At 40.5% G+C, this 23,596-nt stretch overlaps 1 protein-coding gene across 1 annotated transcript; it reads left to right on the top strand.

The window, feature by feature from the left end:
* Window positions 1–1,165: 1,165 nt before the first annotated feature.
* On the top strand, window positions 1,166–23,572 carry PIK3R4 (phosphoinositide-3-kinase regulatory subunit 4). Its single transcript, XM_064704763.1, has 20 exons — window positions 1,166–1,241; window positions 1,404–2,181; window positions 3,416–3,549; window positions 3,718–4,300; window positions 5,603–5,737; window positions 7,628–7,849; window positions 9,195–9,368; window positions 10,496–10,641; window positions 11,770–11,973; window positions 12,771–12,972; window positions 14,529–14,728; window positions 15,674–15,884; window positions 16,271–16,436; window positions 16,885–17,049; window positions 18,106–18,317; window positions 18,603–18,734; window positions 19,932–20,032; window positions 21,043–21,131; window positions 21,583–21,691; window positions 22,961–23,572. Exons 2-20 carry the CDS (start codon window positions 1,452–1,454, stop codon window positions 23,129–23,131), a joined length of 4,086 nt encoding a protein of 1,361 aa, XP_064560833.1. The 5' UTR covers window positions 1,166–1,241; window positions 1,404–1,451; the 3' UTR covers window positions 23,132–23,572.
* The last annotated feature ends 24 nt before the right edge of the window (window positions 23,573–23,596 follow it).

Genomic DNA, 23,596 nt, shown 5'->3' with positions numbered 1-23,596 from the left:
CAGAAAACTGAGCTATGTGCCTTCTTTTCCAAACTCTCCTGGCACTTGATGCCTGCTCTACCTGCCCTCCAGGTAAAGGTCTTGTTAATGGAAGTTATGTCCAGATCATGGGATTCCAAAGGGAAAAAATGGCATGACAGTTATGACCCTAGAAGGAACTGTGCCTAGGCACCAGTCCAATGCTTGAAGGTTCCCATTTCCCATTTCTCACTCTCCTCACCCTGATCCTAGTCCTAACCTAGCCCTAGGCCTGGGCTAAGATTTCTGCCCTGGGACAGGCTAACTCTCCAGGTATCTATTACTGATGTGTGAGTCCTACTGGCAAGAAACCCTCACTAGGAGAACCCAAAACACTTGAAGATGGCATGATTAAGTGACCTCACACATTAAGGAAAGTTTTGAGTATACAGGCACTGGTCTGTGAGACCCAAACACCACGTCTTTAGTAATGCATCATACGCAGCAAAGAAAGAACACGGCAAAGGGAAAAGGCAAAGGAAAGAATGAACAAACTCTGCCCTGGGCTTCTCCTTGCTCTCAAGCACTTTCAGGTTAAACTGTGAGAAAGGCAATGATTTTGTTTGCTATAAAAAGCCTTTTTCCTCATATTTCAGATATACCACGCATTGCCAGGACAGACCTAGAAGTGAAGCCACCTGAAAAAGCCAACAGGCACCCAGTGCTAAGGACCAGAAGGAAGCACGGCAGCTCTTCTCCTGTTTGCTGAGAGAAGAAAATGACGGATGCTCCTGAGGTCCGTTCCAGCAGCACCCCCATCTCCTGCAGGCACCTTCCGACCCGCACTGCTTGAGCTGGCTCAGCACCAGGCTCACAGGAGACGTTGCACAGCTCTTCCTTAACACGGATAAACAAATAGACAGAAACAACTTAGAGCCGGCCTGAACACATTACTATAGGCTGCCGCCCTGGCCTCTTCCCATTGCAGAGCAAAAAAAAACCCAAAAAGAAACCCTTCCAGGGAACGGAGCCAGAGGGGAGGGGGAAAGAAGTTCATCAGGAGGCCGGGAAGCCAGGCGGCGAGAGGAGCCGGCCTGCTGTCACCGCGCAGGCACCGCCACTGACTCTCGGGGACAGCCCGGCGCCGCCGGCCGGCGCAGGATGTGAGCTCACGGCGCCGCCTCTTCCCCGCCCGCCCGGCGGTGCCGGTTCCGCCGCCCCGAGTCCCGCCTCGCTCCCTCTCACCGCCTCCGGGGCCGGGGGTCCCGGCTCCGCCTGGGCCGGTGAGTGCTGCGGGGGGACCCGCGCCCCTGGGGCCGGCCCGGGCGGCCGGGCCTGGCCAGCGGCGGCCGCTGGGCCCGCTCGGGGCGGGGAGCGCGGCCCGCGGGCCCGGGCAGCGGGGCGGACCCGGGGCTGCGTGAGATCCGCGCCGTGTTTGTCCGCAGGCAGAGCCCCTGAGCCCTCCGGTGCCCGCGGCCGGAGGAGGTGCCGCCATGGGGAACCAGCTGGCTGGCATCGCCCCCTCGCAGATCCTGTCGGTGGACAGCTACTTCTCGGACATCCACGACTTCGAGTATGACAAGAGCCTGGGCAGCACCCGCTTCTTCAAGGTGGCCCGAGCCAAGCACCGGGAGGGGCTGGTGGTCGTGAAGGTGTTTGCCATTCAGGATCCCACCTTACCCCTGACGAGCTACAAGCAGGAGCTGGAGGAGCTGAAGATAAGGTTACACTCGGCACAGAACTGCCTCCCCTTCCAAAAAGCCACCCTGTCCGAGAAGGCCGCCATGCTGTTCAGACAGTACGTACGGGACAACCTTTATGACCGAATTAGTACCAGGCCATTCCTGAACAACATCGAGAAAAGGTGGATCGCTTTCCAGATCCTCACCGCGGTGGACCAAGCGCACAAATCTGGAGTCCGCCACGGTGATATTAAAACTGAGAACATCATGGTGACCAGCTGGAACTGGGTTCTTCTAACTGACTTTGCCAGTTTTAAACCAACTTACCTTCCTGAAGACAATCCTGCTGACTTCAATTATTTCTTTGACACATCCCGGAGGAGAACGTGTTACATCGCTCCAGAGCGCTTTGTCGATGGCAGCATGTTTGCCACGGAGCTGGAAAACATGAGGGACCCTTCCACTCCTTTGGTAGACTTGGCAAACAGCAATCAGCGAACAAGAGGGGAGTTAAAACGTGCAATGGATATCTTTTCTGCAGGTACTTGGAGCTATCAGGTGTTGTTTCTGACTAATGCAATGCAGAAGAACTTTACTGAGGTTTTTAATTCCTTTTTTTTCTTTTCTTACAGCTGGCTCGGAGTACAGCCTCTTAAAAACTTGTGTATTTAAAGCATAAAGACCCAAACCTTTTTCATTCACAGAAAAGTACAAAAACAATGTAGTAGGCTACATAAGTTAGGTGTATCACTATTATCTGAGGAGAGGAATCACAAACTATTCTCTTATGGCTCTATGCCCTAGGAAAGAGGTGGTTGTTCACGGCACAGTCCATCATCTTCCATTGGCAGAGAAGCATGTGCCTCATGGGGCCTGAGAGGAGAACCCAGTCCGTGGCCCAGTTCTGGGGGCACTGACACTGTTTTCAGGGTAATTTGGCAATATTGGCTCTAGAAGCCCCTTTTTTTATTTTCCTCACAGGCACAAAGTGGAAGCAAAGTCCTGTTATGGTCCCACTCATAAATACTAGTTAAGAGTTTGACTGTGGGAGACTGCCTTGAGTCTTGGCCTTGTCTTAAAAGTCATAAGTTTAGCCCTTTTTTTGGGATTTTTTCTCCCCGTAAAGTGATTGAAAATTAATTTGAAGGAAATGGTTACTTCATTTTACAAGTTGCTGTTATGGCCAAACTTCCAGGACACTCCACAGATAAAGCAGACAATTGGGAGCAAACTTCAGGAGCATGTTCTTTGAAGACAGACTTGTGTCATGTACACGATACTGGGAGTCTGGTTTTGGCAATCATGTGTGAGTGAATATGTGCTGTCCCCCAGCATCAGCTGTAGGAGCAGAAGTTATTCCTTTACCTTTTGTAAAAAGGCTCTCTAATTTTGACCTTCTACCCGACCCATGCTGACTTACCACTCTCTTCTTCCACATGACGGTGATGTGGGTTCCTTTTCTAGTGATGGATTTTCCAGCTGGCAGGTGGCTGAAGTCACTGCCTCATGTTTTCTAATTCAGCAAACTCCTCTGCTGTTGACATGCTTGAAATAAATTACTTGGAACAGATTTCAGGGATCAAGTATAAAAGCCAGGTTTTGGAGCTTGAGATGTTATCTCCATTCCGCAAATTATTTGGCAACTCATTTGCCTTATTTTTAATTGAGCAAAGACTTGTTTAGGGTTTGTTCTTGTCTGCATATAGAAAACAAAGTTATAGTGTCTGTTTATAATATTCTGACATCTTTGACTTCTTTTTTTCTTTCTGTCCCAGGTTGTGTAATAGCAGAGCTCTTCACAGAAGGTGTACCCTTGTTTGATTTATCTCAGCTTTTGGCGTATAGAAATGGCCTCTTTTCCCCTGACCAAGTCCTAAACAAAATTGAAGACCGCAGTATCAGAGAACTGGTAAGGATGGGCTACAGAATTAGAACCATCTGTGTGTTCTGTTTGCAGTGTATTTCACCTACTTTGGTGACAGATTGCTTATTGTTTGGGTTTTGATGTTTTTGTATTACAAATGTCTAAACCTCTGATCTTTCTCTCCCATTCCCTCCTACTTCTGCCTTTCTCAAGGTCACTCAGATGATCCATCGAGAGCCAGATAAACGTTTAGCAGCTGAAGATTATTTGAAACAGCAACGTAACAATGCATTTCCTGAAATATTTTACACTTTCCTTCAGCCTTACATGGCCCAGTTTGCCAAGGAAACGTTTGTGTCAGCAGATGAGCGTATATTGGTCATACGTAAAGATCTGGACAACATCATTCACAACCTCTGTGGGCACGACCGCACAGAGAAGGCCGAGGGAGAGACAAAAGAGAATGGGCTGGTTATTCTAGTGTCTGTGATAACTTCCTGTTTACAGACTCTCAAGTACTGTGATTCAAAACTGGCTGCTTTGGAGCTGATTCTTCATTTAGCACCAAGATTAAGTGTAGAGATTCTTCTGGATCGTATTACTCCTTATCTGTTACATTTCAGCAACGACTCTGTGCCCAGGGTGAGGGCAGAATCTGTGAGGACTCTAACTAAAGTTCTTGCTCTCGTCAAAGAGGTGCCACGCAATGATATTAACATTTACCCAGAATACATTCTGCCAGGCATTGCACACTTGGCCCAGGATGAAGCCACCATCGTCAGACTTGCATATGCTGGTAAGAGGACATCCAGTCAAAACTCCAAATCTTGAGCTTTTCTGTGTTCTCTTAACTGTTTCTGTCACCAAAACTCACCAGAAGTCTTAGAAGTGACTGCAGGTATGACACCTGTAGTTACATTTCATTAGCTCTGATTGTTTCCATAAAATGGCCTGATGGAACTGAATAAATAAGAAACTAACTTAAAACATCATTGTGTTGCTGGGCTGCAGAGCTGTTTTCCAACAACATGAAATTTGATATGCAGGGGCTGTAATTAGATTATTTACTCTGTAATAAACTGTCTTATACTGTAACAGATGTTTTCTTTAGATGTTATTCAGATGTGTGAGTTCTGCACAGTTCAGGAAGAAGCTTTGTAGTCATGCCCATGTTTGCTATTTACTGTGTGCCCTTACTGTGACTAGCACATTTTTATTAGATTTTGGGGTTTATATAGTTGGAAATATCATATGATGTTTTTCTTTTGTTTACTAAGTAAACTGATAAAAATAATTATTAAAGACTTTGTACACTTAATGAATAGAACCAGTTGTTTGTGGTCACCATGATAAATTTAAATTTCAAACACATTAATGTATTTAAAGGTAGTCTAACTGGGTTAATTTCTTTTGCACTTTTGGAAGTGGTCAGACTGGTGACTTTAGAGTATTTGGCCTGGGCTGTGGACAGGCTCCATTGGCACGTAGCTGTTGATTTGGATGACACTCAGAACGGCTGCCTAAGTGAGACTTCTGCCTTGCTGCTACTGTTCCTGTGCCAGCAGCGACTGACCCATATAATGCAGCCTGAGTTGCTTCAGCAGCTTCCAAATGGTGCAGAACGTTGCCAAATCAGCTGGATAGATACACTGACAAATGTTCTAAAAGTGGATTCCAGGGTAACAAGTTGTTATTTCCTAGGATAATGTCCTGGGGTGGTGGTTTGTTGTTATTTTGTCGCAGTCTACTATGTGGCAATGTTAGTTAATTCAGGCTATTTGGCCTTTACCTTCTATCAAATTATTTAGTTGCTAATTGGGCTTGTTCTAGAAGAATTAAATTAGTCATTGTTACACCTAATATCATTAGGATTTTCCCACTTGTTTACATGACAAAAGTACTGTGTGATTTGATGTACTTTGGTAGCTTTGCCGGGAGTCAACAGAAGTGGGTTGACCAGAGCATCCTGTTTAATTTCAGTCCTGTTTGCCCATTGTGACTGGTGTTGTCAGTGGCTGTAATCTCTCTTCAGGGGGTCATCAAACTGATGTAAATTGGCAAAGTAGAACAATTCTTAACCAAATGTTTTCCTTTGCAGAAAACATAGCACTATTGGCAGAAACAGCTCTGAGATTTCTGGAGTTAGTACAGCTGAAAAATCTGAATATGGAAAATGAACCAAACGGTGAAGAAATGGATGAAACATCTCACCCTAGTGATAACTATGACACAGGTAATGTCACTTTTTGCCTGCTTATAATAGCAAATCGTGGGCCAAAGCTCCTAGGTAGCACTGAGCTATCTCATCTCTCAAAGCTTAGCCTTCTTATTAAATGGGAAGAATGTTTTGCCTTGACCAGTATCAAAGTGTGTGACAGCTTCCTGTGGAGACAGCACCTCTGCTCTGAGTGTTGTGAGAGACAAAAAAGTATATAAATGAGCATATTTTTCTTCTCCAGAGATCCTCAAGGTATTTGACTGTGATGCTGGTTGCTTTGTTGCACATCCAGCTTCACTTCCAGCTTGTCTCATAAACAAGACAGCTGCAAAAACACGCCTGTGTTCCAAATACTACTTCTGGATTGGGAAGCAGCATTAGCTTTGGAAAATCTGTCAAATTCTAACATAGTCATTGCACTGTATTTTTCATTCTTCCTTTTCTGTCCCTGTGCTTCACAAATCTTGTCTGTTTGCCCGGTAAAGCTAAATGTGTGGATGCCATTTGGCGGTAACATTACTGTAACATTGTATTATAACTAGTGTTGAATGAATTAAAATCCTAAGGATAGATTTTCTTATCCTTTCCCTTTGTAAAGACACAGGGTAATAAGCAACCTGTGTGTCATCTCCAGTGCCTTTTAGTGCTGCATGAATTCCCAGAAGAATGCTGGGCAAATCTAAGCTGGGAAGAGTTTGTGGTTAAAAACTGTCATTTCTCTTCTGGGCTAAGTAGAGCAATCTGTGACTAATCAGAGTTGGTAAACATCCTGCACGTATTCCATTTGGGGAAAAGGCAATTATCTCTTAACCAGTTGCAGGATGAGACTTAAAAAAAAGACAGCAACAAATCTACTAAAACCAAAAATAAAAGATCCTCTTCAAATTCCTTCATGTAAGGTGGGGGTGCTCAGGATTGCTGAGTGAGATAGGAAGCTCCATCGTTTGGGCTGTGCTTCTAGGAATGCTGTTTCCTATCCCTTGAGATAGCTTGGAGATGAGGGAAGTAACACAGAGGAGAAAGAAGCTTGAGTAGTTCTGTTCTTTTCACCCTTTTTGAAACCAAGCATGAAAAATTTGAACCCAGGAGGCAGATATTTCATGTGGCTGATGGACAGGGTCACAATAGAAAGCAAATTAGCTGGACTTCTGACTGCAGGCGAATGATAATCACCCCTCAAAACTGGTGCAGCAGTAGCTGAAATTTTTGTGTTGCTCGTTTGAGATCCTGCCTTGTAGTTTTCAATAATATTCAGTGCATTAACAATCTGTTATTTCCATTTAATAGAAATACTTCATTTAATTGTGTCATGAAGTAGACGCCATAGGCAAGGTCATCTTCAAATTTTTCATCAGTATTGTTAGATTAACTGCAGAAATTTAATGAAATTGGAAGCACTCACTTTTTGAAGTAGTACACTTCATGCTTAATGAAGTGAATCTATCTGCCTAAATAAAAACATAGTCTTGATCTGTTGTCAGTTCACAAATTTTGAAATTCATAGTCAAATAAACATATCAAACCAAAATTGCCTCAAAGCCTTTTGTTTACTGTGGTGACATTGCTGCTGACTCATTCTTCTGCTTCTTCACATCTGCATATCTTCTATATGTATAAAATGAGTGGAATGATCTTAGTGAAAGTTACATGTGTAGAATAAATTGATCTGGGTAAAAATGTCTCACATTTCTCTACTCTTTGGCTTTGTCACCACCTCATGCTTAGCCTGAAGTCTTTGGTAAGCCCTTGTTTGTTGGAACTGTTGAGGTTCTGTTGCATTACAAATTTTACCCAGCCAGGTGTTGTTCAGGATGACCTGTCACTGTAACTCCTTTAGCAGCAGGTGGTACACATGCACACACAGTTTCTCCTCAGCCAAAATGTTCATCTTGTTGTCCCTTGCAGAGTTGCAAGCCTTGCATGAAATGGTCCAGCAGAAAGTTGTGACTTTGCTAAGTGACCCAGAGAATATTGTGAAGCAGACACTGATGGAAAATGGAATAACACGTCTGTGTGTCTTTTTTGGACGTCAAAAAGCCAACGATGTTCTTCTGTCTCATATGATCACTTTCTTAAATGACAAGAATGACTGGCATCTTCGAGGAGCTTTCTTTGACAGCATTGTTGGTAAGTGTTTGGTTTCGGCCATACAGAGTGGAAAGAAAATAAATAAATTAACAGTTTCCAGGATATGAAGAAATAAGTCATATAAAAGTCCTTTCTTATAAAGATTTCTAGAATCTACTTATAGGAAAATACTTTTTCTGAATTATTGAGAGGAAATGTTTCATTAGGAAATGAAGATGAAACAATGTAGGTACAAATGTATACTTCTTTTAGTCCAAATATTTAATACAAATACAACTGAGGCATTTAAGTCTAGGGTAGATTAACATTAAAAAATTGGAATTAAAATGCTTTTTTCTTCTTTGAGTCTCTCCTATAGCCACTAACTTAAAAAGCTAAATTATGGCAAGTGATTAGTAGGATTTCTGCAAGCTCTATAATAGATGCCTCACTTCAGTAGATCCATTCATATGATGAAAACTAGGCATTGTTATATGTTGAAGTTCTAACTGGAAAGGTTTTTTTAGTGCCTTAAAACATCACCTAAAGATTGTTGTTACTTCAGAATACTTCATAAAAATTTTAAAAATCTTACCAATAATGACATCGGCTGTTAAGTATATCCAGTGCTCCATGTATGTTGGAAATCCACATGACCATTGTTGAGAGTCAGTGCTCAGGATTTGTGGGTCAAGAAGACTTTCCCAAGTGCAGTTCCTGAGAGCCTAAATGGTACTTCAGGTGCCTGGCAGGTAAAACAATCATGATCAAACTTTCAGTGGGGCCAGGATGGTAGCTACGCATTCCATTCTAACTGGAAACCACAAAATTCTGTGCTGGCAAACTGCCAAGAAGTGATATTGATAACTTATCAGAAATTGTTTAGAAGGAGCAATGGAACAGCCAAAGCAAAGGTCTGAGTGTCCTGCCTTCTTGCAAAAGACATAGAGACATGTGAGGCAATTAAATGTGAAGACATGTAACCTGTGTTTTTAACTCTGTTCCCTATGTCCATTCACAACATCCACAGAAGAATTCAGATTAAGTTCTGAAGTTATGTTTTTATTTTACTTCAGGCATTTGCACATCTTTAGAACTGAGCTCTCTAACTGGTATTTAAGTAAGTGCAGGCACTGCTGCCTGTGGCTGTGAGCAGATGCTCTTCTGTAGCAGTGGCACTGAGGGTGTTTCTCTTTCTAGTGCTGTTTCTCTCTCCTCCCTCCCTTCCTTTTAGCAAAGGGTTGCAAAGTCCAGCATTAAGACATGAGCAAGTATATGGATTATTACCTTATTAGATGAGAAGCAATAAAGTTATTTTATGTTTACTCTCAATTCTGATAGGAAGACAGAGTTTTCTGGTGTTTATCAGCTTGCTTTGGATTTTTATGTTATTTTTATGTTTCAGGTGTTGCTGCTTATGTTGGCTGGCAAAGCTCATCAATTCTCAAACCTCTGCTTCAGCAAGGTCTCAGTGATGCTGAAGAATTTGTCATTTATAAAGCCCTCAATGCTCTTACTTGTATGTGCCAGCTGGGGCTCTTGCAAAAGCCCCATATTTATGAGTTTGCTTGTGATATAGGTAAGTTAGAATACTGGAGAATACCCTGTTTTCCTAGTAAAGAAATCTCAGTTCTACATAAAGCTCCACTGTCCAGAATACAAACCTGTAGTTCTGTTTTAGAATCTAAACAAATCTGTGGTGTGGACTTACTGCTAGTTGAACCATGTTAGTGCTCAGGACTCTAAAATAATAGTTTTGGTGGAACAAATTGGATGCATTCTGCCAGATTTTATATAGGGCAGCAGCAAAAAACACTCACTCCAAAAACTTTCTGCCTTAAGATCTTTCCTTGATCTACATGGCAACCTGCTGTAAAGAAAAAGTCCAGGATGCTTCTGGTAGTCCATCAGGCACATAATTTGCAAACACTTACGCATTAGCCTTTGAAGATGAGAGAATTCAGACAATCATGATCCTTTCTTATTCTAACACCATAAAAACCCATTAACTCAATACATCCTTGGTTGCAGAGTTGGTCTCTCTTTCCTGATCAGGCTTATCAATTTAATTTAGATGTGCCCAAAATTTAACAGCTATTTATAAAAAAAAAAAAAAAAAAGATCTTTTGAGATGTAGTCTGCTGCTTCTTAGTCTTATGGTTTTACAAATGCACTCAGAATTTGGAGCAGATGATCTGTGATTACATCTCATGACTAGATACAGTGCCTTGACAACAACTTCTTAAAGCCTGCATAATTAGGGGGACTTCTGAGTCTCGTAATTTCATAATATAAGTAGTGACTCTTCAAGGAAGAGAGGGAAAGCAGGAAGGAATAAAGTATTTACTTAAAAAGAAAAGAAATCTATCACTTGTTTTAGGATTCACTGTAATTGTTAAAATGTGGTTGAGATTTATTTTTGGATTAGTCTCCCTTGCGAATCTGTCGTTGACAATTAGGGATTGAAATGAGCAAATAAGGAAAATATGCTTTTTGGCAAGAGCAAGGAAATTGAGCAGCATGACTACAGTGAAATCCATGAAATAATTTCCTCTGTATGAATGTTTTAACCTAGTTGCTCTGGAAGAGAGAAGGCTTAGTTGGGGAGTAATTCTGTTAGAAGGAAATTGCATCACAGGCTGCCATATGCAGGATGATCTCTCTCCTATGTGAATGATATATTTTAACAGCCTGTTTTTCTTTCAGCACCATTCCTGTGTCACCCTAATCTTTGGATATGTTATGGTGCAGTTGGATTTATCACTGTGGTGGCACAGTATTTGAATATTGCTGATGTCTATTGCAAGCTAATGCCATACCTCCATCCTTTTATCACACAACCAATAATACAGGTAATACTTCAAATAATATAAGTGGGAATGTCTGGACTAGCCACGATCCATAAGTTTGTCTTGGCCGTGGTCCTGGCTATAGGGACCATATGTACTTCTTTTCAATTGAGATTACAGGCAATTATAGATTTTTTGATTTCTACTATAAATCTCTGGCAGATTTATAGAATGGCCATTGCTTTCCATGTTTGAAAGACTGTTGTCTCAAATTTGTTGCAAAATGCAAAACATTTTACAAAGCCTGAAATCAGCAGGTATGTTTTTGGTTCAAGGTTTTTTTGCCTTGTTTATAGTCAAACTCTTACAATACTGTACTAGTTTATAGGAGTCTAAAAAGGATGGAAAGTTGGCTGTGAAACAAGTTGGTTTATGTTCTGTGCTTTCATCTACAAGACCAGTCTGTTAATTAGTGATTACCATGCTTGTGATTTCACCAGAACCACTCCTGTGTTTCAGTGCTTTGCCAAGGGTCAGGGCATAATGCTCATTATGAATGAATGAATGAAGTCATTTACTATTAATGCATGTCCAGGAATGACATACATGATGCTGGTAGTATGATCGTATAGGCATCTTTGCGTACAACTTCAGGACCTGTAGACTGCACCTCTCAGGTGTTTTAATAGATAAAGAAGAAATAATTGCAGTACATACATTGAGAAATGTATCCTGTGTTTAACATTTTGTTGAAAACCTTGCAGATGGGAAATTCACTATAATAACATTTTTCTGTGTTTACATGTTCTTTGTGCTGTGTTTTAGGCATTGATGGGTAAATTTGTCTTGTTCACTTCCTGTGCTATATTAGTATATAAATCTTTTCTTTTTCATTTTAGTATATAAATCTTTTCTTTGCTATGCAACACTATATTTAGCTAGTGAATAGTGGGTAACATGAAGTTGGATTGTAATATTAAGTCTTCATTTTGGACTCATTTTGAAGTTATTTTTCCTGTAGACAGCAAGCTATGAGAAGTACTTGATAGCAAAGAGGGGAAGAGAATGGAGAAAGTCTGACATGACCAACACAGATCTTATTTTCAAGAAAGGAGACAAGTTGAATCTAGATGATTTGTACAGGTTATGTGGATATCATCTTGTTGACTGGTCTGTTGTTTTGAATTGCAGGTAGACAAAGAAATAGTCCTGCTAAGTGTCCTTAAGGAGCCTGTCAGCCGTTCCATATTTGATTATGTCTTAAGATCAAAGGATATCACAAGCCTCTTCCGACACCTGAACTTGCGACAGATGAAGAGAACTGGAGCTCTCTCTGAGTGCCCACCCCCAGAGGACCCTGCCATTGCACAGCTCTTGAAGAAGCTTCTTTCACAAGTAATTGGGTTTTATTTGTACTTTAAAAGTCAGGCTTGAGACTCTTGGGCTGTGTACACCTTCACAAGCCCTGACCTTACAGTTCCTTCTGTGAAGGACTCCCAGTCTGAGGTTCTGATCCCCCAGGCCATTAACTTCACTGATTTCAGTATATGCTTGTGAGACAAGTTGTTCGGAGCTTAAAGATGTTTAAAAGATCTGCCAGATGTAGAGACATACAAATACCACTAAGTCTTTAAAAAATGGTTGTAAGTTTCAAATTCTGATGCATCTTTGATGTGGCAGCATTAGAGAGTATTGTTGGATTAAGTGCATTGTGCTGGATAACACCGTATGTATTTGTCAAAGTGCTAGATGTGTGCCAAAAGGAAATGGAGCTGGAAAGTCTTGAGGGTTATGTGTGAAGAGGGGAACATAAAGAATCACCCACCCAAAGTAGTGAGAACTGGGAAGAAAAAGGACTGTAGCTGTGTGGGGCTTTTTCCCCCCATAGCATGTGGGCTGTAAGCATGGTCTAGGTGTCAGCTGAGCAGATTGCACCGGAGAGTGATCCAGCAATAAATTCTGTTCTGCCCTTTCTCTTTTCCTTGCCCCATTCCTTAGGAGGAAAGATGTTCTTACACTGCAGTAGCTTACCTTACGTTTTTTATGAGCAATGGGCCAATGCTTTGGATTCTGGGAATGTGTTGTTCTCCTCTTCTGAGCCAGTCATTAATTTTACTGCTTCTTAAATCTTCGTGCCTTGATGCATGTTATTGTTAAGAGAGAGTAATATTACCTTTTCTTTTATTCTGTAGGGGATGACTGAGGAGGAAGAAGACAAACTGTTAGCACTGAAGGACTTTATGTTAAAATCTAATAAAGCTAAAGCCAATATTGTGGATCAGAGCCACCTGCATGATAGCAGTCACAAAGGGGTGATTGACTTGTCAGCTCTGGGAATAACTGGAAGACAAGTGGATCTTGTTAAAACAAAGCAGGATTCTGATGACAAACGTGGTTAGTATATTTTGTGATCTATATAGTTGAAGTATAGCCTTCCTTTCAGGGTGTTCTCAGTAAATCAGCCTACATGACTATCACCATCCTCACCTGAGTTTGCAATAGGAAAATTACTGCTTCAGTTTGAAGTGTGAGGTGATGAAATGTTCTCTGATCATTGAAAAATTGGAATTATTTTTCCCCCTGAGAATATTTTAAATTATTTTGACTCTGTGTGCCATTGTTCAGTTGATTGTGACAAACAGGACTCTAGTGACTCATGGCAACAGTGTAAATGTTGGAGGCTACATATCTGCTCTGTCTCCTCTCAACAAGGGCTAAGCTCTTTAACTGTGAAAATCCTGGGTGTTTTCTTGAGGTAGCCTGAAGAAAACCAAAAACTCCTCAGGCTGGCACTGAGGAGTTCCCAGCTTAGGTGTTGCTCACCTAAGTACATGTGTTTTGGCCCTGGGGTTCTTCAGCTTCTCATCTACTCCCATTTTACTTTTTTTTTGCCTGTTCTTTAAGCTCAAAAAACCTCTTACATTTCCTTGTTCAGATGTGAAATCCACTTGCTGCTAACTATTCTAGTTCTCTGTATCCTCAAAATTCTTATTTACAGACAGTTTGAGCTTCCTCTTTACCCTCTCAAGCTTGTAATTCCCTCCTCTATTACATCACTGGTAGGTTCTGTGTTTTTACATATGGAAATACAGAAATATCTGTAAAGCCTGTAGCTATTAACATCTTATTTCCAGAATTAGGGTGTTTTGCATATAATTGTAAAGGAAAGTACAGAAGTGTAGGATTTTTTATTTTTTTGCATCCTTGAATGAGGAGTCAACATGATTTAAAGCTTAGTGTATATGAAGTCTATTCTTGAAGTAATTTGTTTTACCCAAAACTCTTACCCTTAAAGTCTTTTTGCCTTTAACTTTTCTTCACTGACTTTGTCCAAATTAAATTTGTTCCATGTTTTTCTTTTTCTGTCTATATTTTATAGTTCTAAGTGACTCTAAAGGAATGCTGGAAATAAATAAATTTCCTATTTAAACAATAACTTTATTGAATCTACAGGTGATGTTGCAATTATGATGGGAACTGATTGTATTTGACACCAACAATGATTTGTGTACAGTGCTGTTACAAATTTACTATTGATGCCCCTGCTCATTGCAGGGTGGTTGGACTAAATGACTTAAATCCTTCCATGTTCTCTAAGAAAAATTTGTCATATGGTGGAGTCTAATCCTGCAGCCTTCTAGATGTAAGCTTTCCCTCTAGTGAAGTGGTTTATTATATGAGTCAGCTATAGGATCCAGAGGATGTGAACACATGAGGCAGGTGCTTTGTTTGGTTTCCCTTAAAAATGCTGTCAGCTGATCTCCACAACATAGCAGTAGGGTTTTCTCTGTACATAAATAATAATTTGGCCTGTAAACATTAGATTTCTATGTAGTCCCAAAGTAATGACAATCCTGAGTGAATGTTGTCATGGTAATGTTGAGGGTGTTTTGTTTTTTTCTTCTCCCACCTCCTCCCTTCCTCCCTCCCTCCCTCCCTCATATTTATAGCTAGAAAGCATGTAAAGCAAGATTCAAATGTAAATGAAGAATGGAAAAGCATGTTTGGGTCCCTGGAACCCACAAACATCTCCCAGCCAATATCCAAAGGACATGGGCAAACTACTGATCCTGAAGCCATCCAAGCCGGGAAACCACTTCGTTCAGAGTCGTCAGCTGGCATTTGTGCCACTTTGTCATCCTCTCCACAGGTATACCTGAAAAATGCTGTGTTTGCATCTTACCTGAAATGATTTAATTGTTTTAAAGTCAGATGGGACTATAGGGATGTGATGTTCTTGTTTTGTTTGGAGGTTATTTGACACTGGCTATGCTATTGGCTGGTGTCTTCTTCAGCAGAGTTGCTCACTTTCAAGTTCTTATTTTTAAAATAGGAACTGAGAAAGGACTGAAGTAAGTTTTAGTCCCTTGAGCTTCACTAACAAATAGATGCTTTGCACAAAGAGATGGGGCTTTGTGGATTGAACAATTATTATGTAAACTTCTCTGGCAGGGAAGACTTCTCCTCAAATTGAAAGCCCTGATACATGTTGTGAGGAAGAGATATCTTGATTTTAACTTGGAAATCACAGCATTTAGACATCCTGTACCTGTAATACTTAGTACTAGCAAGAGGAGGATAGGCTGTGAGCTCTGCAAGCCATGGAGGCACATCTTGACACTGAACACTCTTTTCTGTTTGGCTTCTAGTTGGACATTAACTTCTGCTAGCTTTAAATGAGTGTGTCTACCCTGAACTTAAGGGAAACACTTCATACTTTGGTTTTTAAAGTCCAATGTAAATGAATTTGAGAGCTAACCTTTCATTTTGTCAGTCTTGAGACCAGTAACTGCCTCTGTAATAATCACATTAATAGGTGTGCACAGCACATTACAGTTCCTTTAGACAGACTATAAAACAGAGTAGGCAAACAGAGTAGAATAAGAAAATGTTAATCTTTTATAAAATAATAATTTTCACTATTTTTATTGTCTTCATGCAAGTATTTTTTAAAATGCTATTTCACTGCTAATCGATTCAATAAAAAAGATTTTTGCCATTTTTTTTCACTGTGTGTGACACAGAAATCTCATGAGGGGGATTTATCTGTGTGTAGGATGTAAGGGATATATTTTTAAGGTCTGATTTCCTACAGGCATCTGATGGAGCAGTTGTCCAGCCCAGGAAACCAACCCTGCAGGGCCTGAGCAGCACAATGTCCCCGTCTGCACACCAGCTGCGCATCACCACCTGCAAAACTGAGCTGCAGCAGCTGATCCAGCAGAAGAGAGAGCAGTGTAATGCAGAGAGACTTGCCAAACAGATGATGGAGAATGCTGAGTGGGAGAGCAAGCCCCCACCTCCAGGTACATCACAGGCCACTGAGGTTATTAGATAAAAAATTATTTATGTATATATATATATATATATATGTATGTATGTATGCATGTATGTATGTATGTATAATTTGAGTCAAGATATCATCCTTTCATGGAAAAAATATGAAGGATGAGGAAAAGAGGAAATTCTGAGTTTAGGAAATGTGTTTACTGTGCAGAACACCTATGACCTAGTGTCTAATTTAGAATTGAGCAAGTAGGCTTTTGCCTTTAATATTTAAAATGCCTTAACACTGTTTTCAGTGCTGTCTGTGCTTTGCAGTTGTAATGAGTATCCTGATGTAGCTGTTAGTGGATGGATCTAGGGGGACTTGCATGTTCCTGATTAGGTTGTGGTTCTGTTTTCCCTGTAGGGTGGCGTCCCAAAGGATTGTTGGTAGCTCACCTTCATGAACACAAGTCTGCTGTGAATCGCATTCGGGTCTCTGATGAACACTCCATTTTTGCCACTTGCTCAAATGATGGCACAGTGAAAGTCTGGAACAGCCAAAAAATGGAAGGAAAAACCACTACAACCAGGTAGCTTAAAAACCTGTGGTAGTTGGGTCTGCAATTTTAGAGTGAAAAATAAAGTAGAGCAGGGAGCAAAATATGAATCATTTGTGGGTGTACTGGAAATATCAATAAGGGGATATATTAATGTTCCTCTCGGCTTGCATCTATAATATTAGATTGCTGTTTCAATTAGTTAATAAAAAAAAATGCAAAGGGACTGCTTTGTAGCCATAATAATTACAGGCTTTTTGATTTCATTGCTGTACATATATAAATATATTCTGCTGTTGTTGTTTAAAGCCAACACTGGCTTTTTTGCTTTCTCCTTTTGGAACAGCTAGAAAATGTTATTTTCAAAGCTTTCTCAAGAGTAATTGGTTTTAAGTAGGTGTTTAAGAGAAGTAATTTTTTTTTAAGTGCCACCAAAAATAACCTCTTTTTCTCTCCCCCTATTTGTCTCTGTGCTGTTTAGATCAATTTTAACATACTCTCGGATTGGAGGACATGTAAAGACACTTACATTTTGCCAAGGTTCACATTACTTGGCTATAGCTTCAGATAATGGTGCCATCCAGCTTCTTGGTATTGAATCCTCAAAGCTCCCCAAATCTCCTAAAATTCATCCAATACAAAGCAGGTATGTACTTCAAGCAGTTAAATCTCATCACACACAGAGCTCAAGCTGTTACTATATTCCTCAGATAATGTCCTTAAATTTGCTCTAGGCTTCCTGCTGGCTGAGCCCAGAGTGTACTGGAAGGCTGTAATCCACATTCTTATCCTGCTTCATAAAGAAGGGTTGAAAGGCAACTCTGCAGAGCTGACCATTCTTAGTTATTGGATATTTGTACTTCCTGCATCACTGAACACATTATGAGCTTGAAACAGCCATATGGAATAGTTCTCTGTTGTTTTAATTATATACTGGGATTGATTAGTTCCTTTGTTACAATCTTAATACTTACAAAGTGATTTTGAAAGTTCTTCTGCAGATCATTAGACATACAGCATGTGATGTTGCCTAAGACCTGCAGTTTTTCCTCTCAGGCCCTTAATGTGATAAGTTGGTAGAGATATGGGTAATGGGATCGTATGTAGGGGAGCCTTTGGGCTTGATTTAGCTCTTTCTTACCTCCATATGAGCAGTGTTTGAATATTTGGCACTGAAGCTATAGCTTGATCTTCCAGTTTGAGTGAGAGGTGTGTCCAGGCCTCAGAAAGTACTCACAGTACTGCTGGTGGGGTCTCACAAGTGTGGAGCAGAGAGAGGGAGAATCACCTCTTGCTGCCCACACTTTTGATTCTTCAGTTGTGGGTGGCTTTTTTGGTTGTGAGCAGACATTGCTGGGTCATGCTGAGCTTCTCATCAGCCAACACTCCAAGTCTTTCTGCTCAGGGCTGCTCTCAGTGTGTTCTCAACCCAGCCTGTATTTGTGCTTGGGATTGCCCTTACCCAGGGCACAGAGCTGTGTTTATGTTTGCAAAGGGCTGCTAACAGCCTTGCAGGCCCTATCAGCAGAGAGATTTGAGAGAGCATAAGCATCCATTGTACTGAATTCAGAAAGCTGTTTCTGGCAGATGCCTTGAGAAGTGACACAAAGAGGAAAATGCTGCTCAGCATAAGCTGTGGGAAGGAGTCTTAAACTTGGAGGGAGTCATATCTGTGCCTAAATTAGTTTATTATTTTAACCAGGTCATTAGATCTGAAGGACGATGGCTGTGTGGTAGACATTCATCACTTCAATTCAGGAGCCCAGTCAGTTCTGGCTTATGGAACAGTTAATGGATCTCTGGTTGGATGGGATTTGCGATCCAGCAGCAATGCTTGGACACTGAAACACGATTTGAAGTTAGGCCTCATAACTTCATTTGCTGTGGACATACACCAGTGCTGGCTGTGTATTGGTAAGCCTGGATTTCTTATTAGTTTCCCTCTCTTCCCTGCCCCCCTTTTCCTTATGGTTTTCTCTTACAGTAACTACATCTCAAGCTTTTGCTTGATATGATCTTACTAGCGTGTGCTCTTCTCAAACAGAAGGAGAGAAATATCTTCTCATGTCTTTTTGAGAAGCATTCTGCCTGCTAAGAGCTTGAGGCTGAAGGCCATCTCCCTGCTCCAACCAAGCACAAAGATAGGAGCAAAACCTCATATATTGATCCCTCTGACTAAGGGGAGCTTTTTCTCACCAGGAACGAGCAATGGCACCATGGCATGCTGGGACATGAGGTTTCAGTTACCTATCTCCAGCCACTCTCATCCTTCCAAGGCCCGAATCAGACGCCTGCTTATGCATCCTGTCTATCAGTCCTGGGTAATAGCAGGTAAAAGATGTCTTAAGCTTATCTCACAAATTGCCAGAGGTTGTGATTAAAGCAGCTTTTTTTTCAGCTTCTGCTTCAAGCCCTGGTGGAGAGTTGAAAAGAAGAAAAGTAGGGTTTAGCCAATGTCAAAATGACAGCATTTGCAATTCTCATCTTCTGGGCATTACAGCTCTCATGAGGGGCCCTCCCTGTGTGTTGTCCACCCCATCCCTTTTTAAGGACAAAATGTTATAAAAGATTAAATTCAAACTCATGACATACATTGAAGCTGATGGGAAATCTTCTACCACCTTCTGTAGAGCAGAGATTGAATTCCAATTCTCCCTTCAATCTAAGCCAGCTGTGTCATGGATTAGAACTTTTGGAAATCTCCAAATCTTCCTCATCTGATACACTTACAGCTGCTTCATCCTCACTGCAAGTGGCACTGTCATAGACTTTTATATGTTTGTGTCAGGAACACATTTTGAAATGGACAAGTACCTTAAACTAATCCTAAATAACAAAATTTATCAAGTTGCTGTAAAATGAGTGTAGTTTGAGTTTCATATTTTACTTGTTTTAAGACTTCACTTCTTACTTTGAGTTATTGACCACCCTGGGAGATAAATTCCTTGAAAAAGCATACAAAGTTTCACTGTGCTTTCTAGTTTGTTTACTCTCTGTGAAAGACTAAAGGAATAACAGAGTTCATAATTTTCAATTATTATTAAAAAGTCCTTGCCTGCTAGGTTGCTGCCAGGCTTGTAAGCAATCCATTGAACAGAATTCTTTACCTGTCCACATGAGAGTGGAAGTTCATTGTGGCTACTACTGAACTCTGTAACTTTGGATTGTTTTCTTACCTGCATAGGAGTGTTCTCCAAAGTCGCTGATGACTATGCTGAACAAACTATCTATCCTTCTCAAAGAGTGCTGGGAAGATATCTCGGAGGAAACTGAGGGTTTGATACATTTTTAAAGGGGTTGAGAATTAAGTCAGGTTTCCTTTAAACTCTTTTAAATGAGGCACTTTTAATTATAGTGAAGCTGCTTTCAAGCCAAACCAAAGTACTAAAGCAAGACTAACACAAATGCTGCAGGGAGCAAACAGAGAGTGTCTTCATGTCATACCCTCTATATGATGTCAGTAGAGCAAACAGCAAGAGCCAACCAATCTGTTTTGTACTTTTTACACTGGCTTTATCTTTCCTGTAGCTGTTCAAGGCAACAACGAAGTCTCCATGTGGGATATGGAAACTGGTGATCGACGTTTCACTCTGTGGGCCAGCAGTGCTCCACCTCTTTCAGAACTGCAGGTCTGGTCTCTTTCTTTTCCAGTTTCTGTTGTGTAGCTAGGGTTAGAACAACCTTAGACTCCATGCTGTGCATCAGTACAGAATTTTCCCTGGGATTCATTTTCGCACCATAACTGTTTTACTTGTCAGAATTAAATTGCCTTTGTAAAACTGAAGTGTAACCTAAATTTTCATTGGCACCTTCCCCTGTCTGTGGAATGAACTTGTAGCACTCACTTGTTATGCCCAGCCATGTTCTTTGAAAACCAGTGAGCTGGTTAAGCTTGCAAAGATTATGAAAAAGCCAAAATTCATGGTGTGGTATCTTGTACTTATTTTTACTTTCTGTTCCTGAGGCTATGCATATTTCTGTAAACATCTGCTCTTTTACACATTCTTTCTGTAATATAATACCACTACTACTCTTAGCTGCTACTTTAAAGCATGAAGTGGTTCTTCTTCAAGGACCTAATTGGAAAAAGAGCAATCTGGAATATGGTTCACAAATCCATAGGCAAAAATTACCACAGCTGCTTCTATAAATGTTGTAAATGCCTGTCTGGAATCTACTTAAACCTAAGTTTGTACGTGCTACAAGGATTGCAGGTTGAGTTAATTTCAGTCCTGCCTTTTTTTACACAGGGAGCTCCATGATCTAAGATAGTTTTCTGTCGTATATCTGTCCCATAATGCCTTCATAGCCTAAAAATTTAAGCATCCATGTGCTTTTCAGTAGGATTTGCCTGCCTGATTCTTTTAAAAATAATCTCTCTTCATTGAGAATGTAATTTCCAAGATTCAAAAAAAAAAGAGGATTATAGAGGGTTAATTCTGTTGTATTGCTCTGTAAAGTGCAAGGGAGCAATTTACACTAACATATTAAGATGTGGCCCCTTAAAGTGACTTGGCATTCGCCAGAAAGATTTGGAAATTGGGTGGATGAATGTGGCAAGGAATGCATTCCCTTTCTGAAGCATCATATAACAGCTATTGCTGATGAATTATTTTTATATATCCCTTTTTCCTGCTAGCCTTCTCCTCACAGCATCCACGGAATATACTGTAGTCCAGCTTCTGGGAATCCCATATTACTGACAGCAGGCTCAGACATGAAAATAAGGTAATCAAGCTAAACAACTTCCTTGTTTGTCACCCTCCCCTCCACCCCTGCTGGTGTACTAAATTTTGCCAAGTGTTGCCTAAGTAATCTCTAAGAATCCAAAACAATAATACTGAACATGTGTTCATTAGTAAACACCAGTGAGCTGAGGAAATTGTTCTCAGCAAAAGGACTGCAGAACTTGGTGCATCTCTGAAATGTAATGTGTACTCTGAAATACAGTGGGTATCCTTTTGTAAAAGTCTTCATGGGCTTCATGACAAAAAACCAAAAAATAACTCATGTATGAGCTTGATATGAGTATGAATTTCTCTGCATCACTCCCTTCCACTAAGTGTAGAAAGCATTTGTGCCCACTCATTTTCATCATAAGAGCAAGACCACTTTTAAGCAGTTGTTTTAAGCTGATAGAATTGAACATCTCATTTTGATTTTGTTTCTTCATGTTTAGGTTTTGGGATCTAGCCTACCCTGAGAGATCATATGTTGTTGCTGGAAGTTCTAATTGCCCATCTGTTTCCTACTACAGGAAGATAATTGAGGGCACAGAGGTGGTTCAGGTATTTTGCTTTGTTTGATAGACACCTATTCTGCTTTCTTTTGGGTGGCCCTATGGATTGTACTCTTTGCGTGATATCTTCAATTAGAACTCGCTCGCTCTTTTTGCGGATGGTGTCAGCATTGCATGTTTTGGGCAGTTGGGAAGAAGCTACTTTAAAAGAAAAACATAATTTGTTTTTGACAGAATTTGGCTCAACAAATACTACTTACATGCAGGAGCCAGAGTCATATGTTCCTTTTGGGATATTGAAATTTAGACTTTTAATACTTTGATCAGTGTTTGGAATGTCTTTTAGGTAGGATATGTGAGATGTACTGGCATGAGGATAATACAGTAGCTGCGTGCTGAAGTTTTTGTTACATCCTTCAAGAGTGACTTTGGGAACTGACAGTGTTTCTAGTTGTAAAATAGCACAATGTTTTGTTTCAGTTCAACAAATTGAGTGCTACTTCAAAGGTGACTAAAACAAGCCAGTAGGGGTCTACCCAATGCACTGTTTTTTAGTGTTTCTTCTCAAACTTCTAAATTACATTCATGCTATTAAGCTTTGGGAAGCCAAGATGTATGTGTTCCTATAACTTTTTTCCCCTTATTGGAATATAAAATCTTAGCGTCATTGAAATAAATATGAGTATTTTTTTCTCAATTTTTCCCCAGTTTTTTCCCATTTTCATCCCAATTTTATTCCAGTTTTTCTCTTATTTTATTCCTATTTTTCCCCAATTTTTCCCTTTTTCTCCCCAATTTTCCCCCATTTTATTCCCATTTTCCAGCATTTTTCCCCCAATTTTTCCCATTTTCCTGCCATTTTTCCCCATATTTCCCCCCATTTTCCCCAAATTTTCCCTCAATTTTCCCAGTTTTCCCCCCAATTTTATTCCTAATTTTTCATCATTTTAGTTTAATTTTTCCCAGTTTTATTCCCAATTTTTTTCCAGTTTTTATTCCCATTTTCCTCTCAATTTTATTCCAGTGTTCCTCTTATTTTATTCCTATTTTCCCCCCTCGTTTACCTAATCAAAGAGCTGTAAAGTCAGTTCAGATTAAGACTTAGGCTGTGTGTGATGAAAAGAAATTAACCAAGGAGTAATCTTGAGAAAACTGTCAAAGGGTGTGAGGTGGTATGTTTGGGCATTTTTGTTTGATTGGTTTTTGGTGGAAGAGGTTTTGCAGTCTTCTTACACTGACAACCTAACATGGATGACAGTGTCTCTTTGCAAATGCTCACCCTTCTGTAAACAGTATTTCCCACTTTGTTTTTATACAGGAAATTCAGAACAAGCAAAAGATGGGGCCCAGTGATGAGACCCCTCGGAAGGGTCCAGAGTCTCTCCCAGTCGGGCATCACGACATTATCACCGATATCGCGACTTTCCAGACCACACAAGGGTTTATAGTAACTGCATCAAGGGATGGGATCGTTAAAGTGTGGAAATAAAAATTGTACTAATATATAGTATGTAAATATTTGTAATAAAGAAATAGTGTTATAATGAAGTTTTCAAGGACTGATTCCAGTTAATGGAATGGACTGGACTTTAAAAACTATAAAAGCAACGATAAAATCAGTTACCTGTATCCTACCACCCTGTTGGCACTTCCTAATCACTTCTTATATTAAAGCTTTTTGGTATCCATAGCATTTCCTTGAAATAGCAGGGAATCTATGAAGTCACTTAGCTTGGTTTTGACTACCCTGTTCTTCAAGAACCTTTCAGAAAATTATTTCAGGATGTCCCACACGACACATTCTAAATGTGCATAAAGCAAAGAGCTGGTGTCTAACTGCTCCTGTGTTGAATCTGAGAAATGAAATAAGAACCAGTGCACTGATGTCCCTGTACATTCTAATAACTATAATAAAGTCCACTTGAGCTTCCCTGTTTGGTACTTGGGTTTCTTT

This window comes from Zonotrichia leucophrys, chromosome 2, assembly GCF_028769735.1.
Source record: "Zonotrichia leucophrys gambelii isolate GWCS_2022_RI chromosome 2, RI_Zleu_2.0, whole genome shotgun sequence".
Classification (NCBI taxonomy): domain Eukaryota; kingdom Metazoa; phylum Chordata; class Aves; order Passeriformes; family Passerellidae; genus Zonotrichia; species Zonotrichia leucophrys.
The sequence above is the reverse complement of the archived record's forward strand: the minus strand, read 5'-3'. Positions and strand labels throughout refer to the sequence as shown.